The sequence below is a fragment of the Salvelinus namaycush genome, chromosome 1, assembly GCF_016432855.1.
Source record: "Salvelinus namaycush isolate Seneca chromosome 1, SaNama_1.0, whole genome shotgun sequence".
NCBI classification, from domain to species: domain Eukaryota; kingdom Metazoa; phylum Chordata; class Actinopteri; order Salmoniformes; family Salmonidae; genus Salvelinus; species Salvelinus namaycush.
Window position 1 is genome coordinate 31,424,237 of NC_052307.1, and position 10,571 is coordinate 31,434,807.

Consider the following 10,571-nt stretch of genomic DNA (forward strand, 5'->3'; position numbering starts at 1 on the left):
TACCTGATCAACATGAGTCACCATCGCCACCATGGCTTGAGTCTATCCACAGGAGCAATACATGTGTCAAATACTACATAATTTACCTGATCCATAGATAATAAGATAAAAGGCACACATGGAATTATACTACTCTCTAATGCTTATGATGTCTGTGATAAGTCTAAACTGAAGCACTTGAATGTGGGGTTGGAGGCTTTCTATTGTAATTGATTTGGCACAGTGGCTACAGAACACTTTGTCTGGCCTTTGGCCTATAACTATATATTATTCAGGGAACTTTATAGAATCTGAATGATGTTATTCTCTACAGTAAACTTGACTTTAATGCCCGCTAAAACAATTTTCTCTTGAGAGATATTTCCTAATAGGTACCACAATCCCCTATCTCAGAATGCGCAATTGCAAGATACACACTGCCCTACCCCAGCCTCAGAAGATGGCAGCTTTAGCTTTGGTTAAGTTGACTAATTCAATTGTTGGGAACATATATAGAGTGTGCAACTTTCTTTCTATACTATCTTAGAATATATCAAATGCCAAAATATCAAACACCAAATGCCCTATCCCAGATACTAGTTACCCAGATACCAGATATGATCCCAGCATATCTACTGTGTAACCCCCCTGGTACCACATATCCACTTTGCCTCCCAAATACAAGATACAGTTTGAACACCCAACCTCAGATAGCAGATAGCAGAAAGTTAATGCCCTGCCTTAGCTGAAACATCGAGCTAAATGCCATGTCCCCATTAGTGAACATGGAATAAAAAGATACAGACCACCAGCATTTTTGCTTCCCAGCCATTTCATTGGATTTCTAGCCTACTGGAGCTTCCTCAGGGCCCTTACCTTCAAAGGAGGACATGGGCTCCAGGATGCCAAAGCCCTTGAGCACGGCCACAAACATGATCATGACCACACCAATGGCAAACAGCTCCATGCCCTGGATCTGAAACCCCATGGCTGGGAGAGACGGCAGGGGGAGCCCGCTGAGGGCAAGCCCACACACAGAGGCCTGGTGCCGGGGAAGGCGGGGGAGGGGGGAGACTCCAGCGGGTGCAAGGTTAATGATAGTGATAGTCGCTGTGGTTGAACAACAGATGCTAGGCTATCCGCCAGTCAGTCGGGTAGGCTAGGTACTTGGAGGCTTGGCTAAGCTTATCAGCTGGTGCTAACATAACGAGCTGGGCAGCATGAAAGAATGGACAAAAAAATGGATGGAAAATGTCAAAGATTATGGAATGGAGAATATTTTAAAAAGTGGGTAGACATGGGGAAAAAACGCTCTCTTTAGATCTGACCTGTGGGAAAATAGAGGTTGAGTCCAAGGCCACTTATTTTGGTGGTGAGGAACGGTCTAAAGTGAACTTTGCTGTCATTCCTCCACAGTTGTTCTCAAAAATCCCGACAGATAGCCATTGATAGAGCATCGCTGTACACCTTCACAGTCCAAATAGTAAACGTCCATCATCTTACAGCCGTCATTTTGGGGGACTGAATGACTGAGTAATCTCTGGATAAAATCACCTTCAGGAATTACAGAGAATTCCAATCGATGTTCTGTGATATCCGGTTCATGATGTGTTTTAAAACTGTGAATCGTTGAAGTGAATCAGATGACTAACTTGCTGAGTCAGGAAGGTGTGTAGAAGTGGTGAGAGTGAAATCCTACACCTCACTGTGATCATCTCATCTTTCCCACGATATAAACAGAAATAGAAGAACATCCACAACATAAAGAAACAGAATGTCTGAACTTAAAATAGTCCCTCTCTGTGAATGAAACACAATACCGGGTGCCTTTCCTTCCTTCCTTATTTTAGATCTTGTCATAGTATACAGTATGTGTAAATCAATCAGATAATCAATCAATCCACAATATAATCAATACTATAATTGACAGATCAATAGACTAGTTAAATATCAGAACTCTAGTCTCTGATAATTCACCAAACACCACTTTCTAAGACATTACGAACAATCTTTGCACTTATTTCTCGACCATTCCTTCCTCTTTCTCTCAGTAACACTTGGTCCAGTCCAGTCCAATCGAATCTGGTCCAGATCTGGTTGGGTTCACGCCAGGTTTGATGTGATTCACGCTAATGCGGTTCACACGCCCAGTCTGGTCCAGTATTTTCAGTCCAGTTTATTCCAGGTAGTGACCACATAGGGTTCCGGAGGATTGGGTCTGTGTAGGGCTGAGAGGTGTCCGATGGACTGAAGAGCTACCAGCAAGCACCGCCCATCCCTTACCGCCAGTTGCCTTCCCTTCTCTCCTCTTCTGCGCTCTCTCTCTCTCTCTCCCCCCCACCCTCCTTTCGTCTCTCTCTTTCCCCTCTGTCCCGTAAGAAACCACAGATGATGAAGCTACAGTGACTCTCTCCATCCACTCCAAACCTCCTCTCTTTCTGTCCATATCGCCCCTCCTCTCCTCCCTCTGTTCATCTCATCCGTCTCACCTCTCTCTTTCCAGCCGACCTCCATCCCCCACATTTATTCCTTCACGCTTTCTAACCACAGGCACAGTATCTCATTTTGTTTCCTATTTTATTCTCTCTCTCTATCTATCTCTCTCCCTTTCTATCTCTCTCTCTCCCTCTCTTCTCTTTCTGACCACCTTCCCCCTCTCATCTTCTCTTTTCAGATGTAGTGCTTGGGGACCAGGGGTGGTCACATTTCCAGACTGAGACAGAGGGCCCGGTAGGAGGATCAAACACACACACACACACACACACACACACACACACACACACACACACACACACACACACACACACACACACACACACACACACACACACACACACACACACACACACACACACACTGACACATCAAGTGCTAGACAAGGGCTGTGTTCAGAAGACAATAAAATGAGATGTTTCTGTATGTGTGTGTGAGACATATCTGTTTTTGCACTTGTGCGAGACATATCTGTGGATAGGTGGTGGATAACTGAGGATAATATACAGTAGTTGATGAGTGTGGACTTGCTAATGCTTTGAGTAAGATGGCGATGGAGACGTGTGTGTGTGTGTGTGTGTGTGTGTGTGTGTGTGTGTGTGTGTGTGTGTGTGTGTGTGTGTGTGTGTGTGTGTGTGTGTGTGTGTGTGTGTGTGTGTGTGTGTGTGTGTGTGTGTGTGTGTGTGAGCGCTCGCTAATGCATTGATGCAGATGGCTGGGAGACAGCGAGAGGCCAGAGTGAGAGAGATCAATGAACCTGTGCTGAGCCTCTCCCCTGTCCTCTGCTCCTAACTCCACAGCACTAACTATACCACTCCATATCCTTATATCTATACACTACAATCACCACTACTCTGACATGTTAGGGAACCCTGCTTGGCAATTAGATAGACATATAACCTGTAACCCTAAATGTGTGCGTGTATGTCTGTCTGTCTGTCTGTCTGTCTATGAATACAAGTTGGAAACTTTACCCTCATGAAAACACTTAGCTACTGTAAATCTCTCCCTACAGTATGTCGCTCCAGTCACTCAATACCCACAGTGATTTGGTTCCACAGAGTGGTCATCCCAGCCAGCATCACTGCAAAGATCAGCTTATTATCTAATTTGTTCAACACAAAAAACATACAGTTTGCTTCAGAGCAGACAGACAGGAAAGAGCTCAATGTCTGGCATCTGGTCAGTGAGTGGATCATCATTCTGGACAGCTGAGCCATAGATAGCCTGAGGATTGACCCATGCTGTTCGTATCTGGCTGGTGAAAACAGTCCTACTGTAACAGAGTGACAGAGTCCAACACACAAACAGACAAGATACACACCAATATGGACACGTCTAAATACTGCTTTTAAACACCGTAGAGCCATATTCAGAACAGGACTTACTGAGGAAAGAGAGGGAGGGAGTGGAAAGAGAGAGATGGTACATGTGATGGTGTACAATACCTGAGCAGTGGTATCTAGCAGCACTATGGTGACAGTCGGACAGAGAACATGAGTATAGAAATAAAGAGCACAGAGAGAAAAAGCCACAGTAGAGAGGTCGAGAGTAAGGTGAAAGCCAGAGAGAAGAGTAGTAGAGAGTGGGGTGAGAGCCTACCTGAGCGGTGGTAGCGTGCAGCACTATGGTGACAGTCAGACAGACAGCTGGGGCGAGACAGTCGCCTCCTGGCCTCCAGGGAGAGAGCTGCCATCACAGCACCCATAGCAACCAGGCGAGACCAGACAGCACAAGGTGACCAGAGAATAAACTAGACGAGACGAGGCGAGACTTCAGCTCTGAATAGAGATGCCACAAATGCCAAACTAGAGACTCCAATGAGATGACACTCGAAGAATCGATGCAAGATTCCAACGAGAAGAGACAACTACGATTGGAGAAACACTAGTCACAACTTAACACTTCAATGAGACACACGCAAAGTGATCCACTCAGTAAATAAAGTAATAAAAAAAAGCGAACTCTCAGATAATAACTATTCTACCTACCCGTCATATCAAACTACAGCCCAATAGATCAACTGATGCTGAAAACTGTGTGGAGAGGGCAGACGGTGTGTCTGTGTGTCACATTTCCCAGTCTGTTTGGAGTTTGTGACACTGGGCTTGAGTCAGACAGATGAAGAGAGAGGGACAGAGAGAGAGAGAGAGAGAGAGAGAGAGAGAGAGCGAGAGAGAGAGAGAGAGAGAGAGAGAGAGAGAGAGAGAGAGAGAGAGAGAGAGAGAGAGAGAGAGAGAGAGCGAGAGAGAGAGAGAGAGAGAGAAAGAGAGAGAGAGAGAGAGAGAGAGAGAGAGAGAGAGAGAGAGAGAGAGAGAGAGAGAGATCAAACAGGACATTCTAAAGAGCCTGACCTTTCACATGAAACATCACACACTTCCACCACTTTCTTCTCTTCTTCTCTCTGTCTGTTTCTCTTCTTCTCTTCTTCTCTTCTTCTCTTCTTCTCTCTGTCTGTTTCTCTCACTCTGTCCACATTCCTCATATTTAAGTACCCCTCAACTCCCCTTCCCGCTCTCCTATCTTGTTCCATGATCACATGTGAAATACTTTAAATATACTACCTGTAACATGTGTACCTGAGGAACTGTACAAACTGTTGTAAAAGTTGGGTCTTAACTACGTAACCACACAAAGTACAGAATTGGTCATATAACCATGCTAAGGACAAAATCCAAGCTGTGTAACGATTTACAATACCCACTAGAGGGCGGCAACACGTTTACCTAAATACGGCTCTGGTATACAGTAATGCTGACAGGTTTTTGATCTGATATCTTCAGTCCTCATTGTCAGTCAATGAGAGATGAAACATGGGAGGATGGATCCAATGAGAGTTCAGCCTATTTAAAGAATCACATGAAGTGTTACTCAGCTGTTCTCCAGAAACAGTCACGATCATGTAACATGTGTAGATCTACAATGTGTCACGTGGTTGGTCAGTCCTATGTTCCTGTTCAGTGTCTCAGTGCCACAAAAATATCATCGATTCAAAACAGGAACCCAAATGGAAAACAAAAGAAACCCATTCGATTACACATATGTTACTAGTTTTTCCACTAGAGGCAACGCAATATGTTTTTTAGATATGTTATTTAATTAATTAATTCCAAAATAACGGTCTGGAACGCCAACGTCAAGCCACTGTCTACTGGGATGCAGCTAGAATTATAGCAGGTCAAGTTGAAGGGGAGTTTCACCCTGGCTCTGCGACAGCATATAGTTATTACTATACTAACAACATTGCGTTTTTATCATAAACATCACAATTATCCAAACCACAAGCCAGAACCAACACATTTTCATTTTACTGGTAGAATCGGGAAATGTCTATTCCCTGTGTATTCCTGTGGTGCTCAGTTGGTAGAGCAGCGCCAGGATTGAGGGTTCGATTCCCACGGGGGACCAGAATGAAAAAATAATTCAAATGTATGCACTCACTACTGTAAATCCCTCTGGAAAAGAGCGTCTGCTTCGTAAATGACTAAAATGCCAACTTGAGATGTATTCGTCTGCTCATAGTAAACCACACATTCTGGCATTCATAGAGAATCCTGATATCGCCCGCCAGGTAGAGGGGGCGTGCCCACAAACTTGAATAATGGTGACCAACACACAGCAGCAGAGAGGCTGTGACAGTAGGAGTGATGTTTTTGAAAAAAGTGGACCCTTGCCTTTTGGCCCATTTGTGTTTTCGGGGTGGGTGAAAACACCCCGGGTGCTGTGGAATCGGTGAAGGTAACCAGAAGTGGTCTGGTGATAATTGTTTGTGTTTCTGATGGTCAGAGGGAGCAGGTGCTCCATGTTAAAAACAAATGGGGACAAGAGAGGTGAATTATTTTGCTCTCAAGGAAAGGGCGCCATTGAGAGGAGTGATTACTTATGTACATGTAGGTAGAGTTATTCGTGACTATGCATAGATAATAACAGAGTGCAGCAGCAGCGTAGAAGAGGGATGAGGGGGGGCAATGCAAATAGTCTGGGTAGCCATTTGATTAGATGCTCAGGAGTCTTATGGCTTGGGGTTAGAAGCTGTTTAGAAGCCTCTTGGATCTAGACTTGGCGCTCCGGTTCCCGATTGAGGATCAGCATGGTGGATATGTTGTTACCTACCCTTACCACCTGGGGGCGGCCCGTCAGGAAGTCCAGGATCCAGTTGCAGAGGGAGGTGTTTAGTCCCAGGGTCCTTAGTTTAGTGATGAGCACTATGGTGTTGAACGCTGAGCTGTAGTCAATGAACAACATTCTCACATAGGTGTGCCTTTTGTCCAGGTGGGAAAGGGCAGTGTGGAGTGCAATTGAGATTGCATCATCTGTGGATCTGTTGGGGCGGTATGCGAATTGGAGTGGGTGTAGCGTTTCCGGGATGATGGTGTTGATGTGAGCCATGACCAGCCTTTCACTCAGCTCCTGAAACTGATCCCACTTTGCAATACCAAACACCCACCTGCTTACTGCATCCACTGACACCTACTCCTCCCTCCGGGCTACTATGCATACTAGGGGGTCAAAGGATTGTTGTTAGTGTCCGACTCCTTTTAAATAAAGCCCGCTTTGGGGGAGGGAGGTGGGCCAGAGCACGAAGCACTGCCCAAGACAAGTTGTAGTCTTTCAGAGACTGTGTCTGCTTGTATATTTGGCAATGAATCCGCCAATAGGAACATCGCTGAAAGAAGTCCAATAGCTCTATCGAACAAGGACAATCATATCTACACACAATTAATCTTAACTCATACCAATCCCTCTGATACAGATGCCAATCACTGATTCATACTTCACCTCAGCCCTGCAGGTTTAGAGACAGCTAGGCAATTAAATAATACTTTTTAACCACAAAGCTAATTTCTCTCCCTTTGAAATATTCCCTCCCCCTCTCTTTCCCTCTCACCCTGGGTCTCATCTGCCCACATTTCTTCTCTCTCATCTTTTTCTCTCATGTTGATAAATTAAAATAAGTCATATTTATCACCCCCCTGTCATTCCATCATCACCCATCTCTATCTCTATTTCTCCACCTTTTCTTTTTCCATTGTCTCCTTTTTTCTCTAACTCCATCTGTCCGGGTTATTTTGAGTCAGAATGTGCTTTAGGTAACAGATCTGTAGGGTATTACGCCCCTATTTAAACTGCATGGAATTGTGAATTATGGGGATTTAGACTGTGAACGGCATTAGCCAACTTTCAAAGGGACATACTGAGTAAAGAGAGAAAGGGAGGAGGGGAGAGAGAGAGAGAGGTCTGTTTTCAAAATAACATCCTAACAGTATAGTAACAGTCATAGCAGCCCCATTTTTTAACTATTAGCTATCTCTTCTCTGGCCTTTGGAGTTAAGAACGAGAAGGGGGAGCAAACACTGCCATACACTAAAAAATGCTTTCCCCAGACACCCCTAGGCTACATAACAAAGGACGGAGAAAGAGAAAGACAGCATGGGAGCAGAGAAGGTCCGAAAAAGGAGAGAAAGAGAAGTACATGAGCTTGCTGACTCAGCAGTGGCCGAGAGAGTGGATGGATGCTGTTGGACAGAAGGACAGAGGAGGACAGAAGAGGATGGGGGGATAGGTTTACATCTAATCAATGGCACAACGGAAGGACAGGCATACATCTAATTAATTGTAGGTCAAAAGACAGACAGACAGACAGACAGACAGACAGACAGACAGACAGACAGACAGACAGACAGACAGACAGACAGACAGACAGACAGACAGACAGACAGACAGACAGAATGACTGACAAGCCGAGTCATAACCAGAAGTCAGGGAGAACACTGAAAAAACGTTAATGCCATTACAAAAACGCTGACATGTATTTGTCTTGGTGTTTGTACCAGTCTTAAAAACAACAAAAACACCCACTAACTGAAGAGTGGCAATATAGTGTTGCTAATACTAACAACCTGCCGAGAGCAAGATCGACCACAAAACAGACGGGAGGAAAGACCAGAATGAGCGTTCCACCCAATGACCCCCTATAATGGATTAAGCACCCCACTGACCTGCTCTGCTCTGTTCTGACCCATGCTGTAACTTAATAACATCATGCTATCTAGTCTCCCACACGTATAGGTCACTGGCCTAGAAGAGCCTGGCACTATGTTGGAGAGACACACAGAGGAAGAGACCACCTAGAGTACCTGGAGTGGGTGATCCGGTGAGGAAGCCACAGAAGCAGCGTAGGAAGTTATTCACCTCCTTCTTAATCTTCGTCCTCACTAAGGTAACCAGGAAGGAACGAGGTAACCAGGAAGATGGAGGTCAACAGCTCCAAATCAGGAGAGGTGACGGTCGAGAGCCGTGCGTCCTCCAAAACACAACCCAACCAAGCCGAACTGCTTCTTGACACAATGCCCACTTAACCCGGAAGTCAGTTGTACCAATGTGTCGGAGGAAACACCATACACCTGGTGACCGTGTCAGCGTGCACTGCGCCCGGCCCGCCACAGGAGTCACTAGTACGCGATGGGACAAGGACATCCCTGCCGGCCAAACCCTCCTCTAACCCGGAAGATGCTGGGCCAATTGTGCGCTGCCCAATGGGTCTCCCGGTCGCGGCCGGCTGCGACAGAGCATGGACTCGAACCCAGAATCTCTAGCGGTACAGCTAGCACTGTAATGCAGTGCCTCAGACCACTGATCCACTCGGGAGGCCCCCAGTACTGCTGTTGAATGCAGCTCATTCTGGTCTCAGAGAGCAAGGAGGAGCATTTGAATAACATTAATATAAAGGTAAATTGAGGTAAAATTTAAATGAACATGTGTGGAGTCTGATTATAGGGACTCGTAAAGTAGATCCATTAAGAGAAAAATGATCAAGGAAAGTGAGAAAAAAAGAAAGAGAGGGAAAGGTTGAGGTAGAGGCTGAGGTACAGGATGATGTAGAGTGGTGAGTAAAAGTTTAAGCTGTATGCTGACAAAGAACTGTGGAAGTAAAATGTGGAGAGGCAGAGTTCAGGGGAAAAAATAGGGATTTGTGGAAAGTGAGCAATGATGATAGAGAGAGGGATATATGAATGAGTGCAATATGAGAGGTATTGGGGGAGGGTCAGAGATTAAAGGGGCATAATGTGAGAGGAAGGAGGAGAGGGGGAGAAGGAGGCCAGGAGAGGTGGACAGGGAGGAAGGATTTCTCAGTGACTGAAAGGTCAACAAAACATAATGAATTTAGAGAGAGAGAGAGTGAGGCTGTTGTGACGCTTTCTTGACTGGCTTTGTGAGTCCCAGTGACTGTGTGTCCCAGTGACTGTGTGTCCCAGTGACTGTGTGTCCCAGTGGCGTGTATTTATGGATGCCAAGGGAAGCCAGGCTTCCCCAAATATTTTAACAATAAAAAAATGAATAAGAATACAATTATTTATCTTTTGTCTCTCTCTTGTGTTTTTATAATTTTCCGTAAATTTGCAAGTAGCTGAATCTCACTGGAGAAATCACACACACACACACACACACACACACACACACACACACACACACACACACACACACACACACACACACACACACACACACACACATACATAAATTAGTACCATGGACAGCCACATGATATTTAGCAACATTGGACAATTTGCTTTATATATCTTTCAGTTTGTTTTCAGTATATTAAACTTAAGCATATATTGCCTTGTTGATCTGATTATGTTTAAATGTTTAAGCTGAAGTGGTGCTAGAATAGGGCAGGCAGTGCTCCTGTTGTCTTTGTGCTGACTTGCGGTAACTCTGTGGTTCTAAATCAGTAGTTGTTTAGTAACCTGTTGAAAACATTAACTTGCTTGACCATGCTACAGGTGATATAACGGTTTGTTACATGCAATAGGCTTCTGTGTATCCAGCAGATTAGAGGGACTCACAGTAGCAAATGGACCAAAGCCTATCCCCCCTCTCTATCGCCCCTCTCTATCGCCCCTCTCTATCGCCCCTCTCTATCCCCCCTATCTATCCCCCCTCTCTATCCCCCCTATCTATCCCCCCTCTCTATCGCCCCTCTCTATCGCCCCTCTCTATCCCCCCTATCTATCCCCCCTCTCTATCCCCCCTATCTATCCCCCTCTCTATCGCCCCACTCTATCCCCCCTCTCTATCGCACTTTCTCTTCCCAT

The 10,571-nt window shown here is 45.3% G+C and overlaps 1 protein-coding gene across 2 annotated transcripts in view; it reads right to left on the minus strand.

Annotated features, from left to right (window-relative positions):
- kcnip3a (Kv channel interacting protein 3a, calsenilin) overlaps positions 1–4,180 on the minus strand; it is a 13,077-nt gene extending 8,897 nt beyond the window's left edge. Inside the window, exon 1 of one of the 2 annotated variants that reach the window (XM_039002743.1) lies at positions 4,123–4,180. In XM_039002743.1, the coding sequence (XP_038858671.1) occupies positions 4,123–4,180 (58 nt within the window). Of the gene's footprint in view, positions 1–855; positions 968–4,122 lie in introns of those variants that run through there. The other variant, XM_039002734.1, reaches the window with a different exon arrangement.
- Between the last annotated feature and the right edge of the window lie 6,391 nt (positions 4,181–10,571).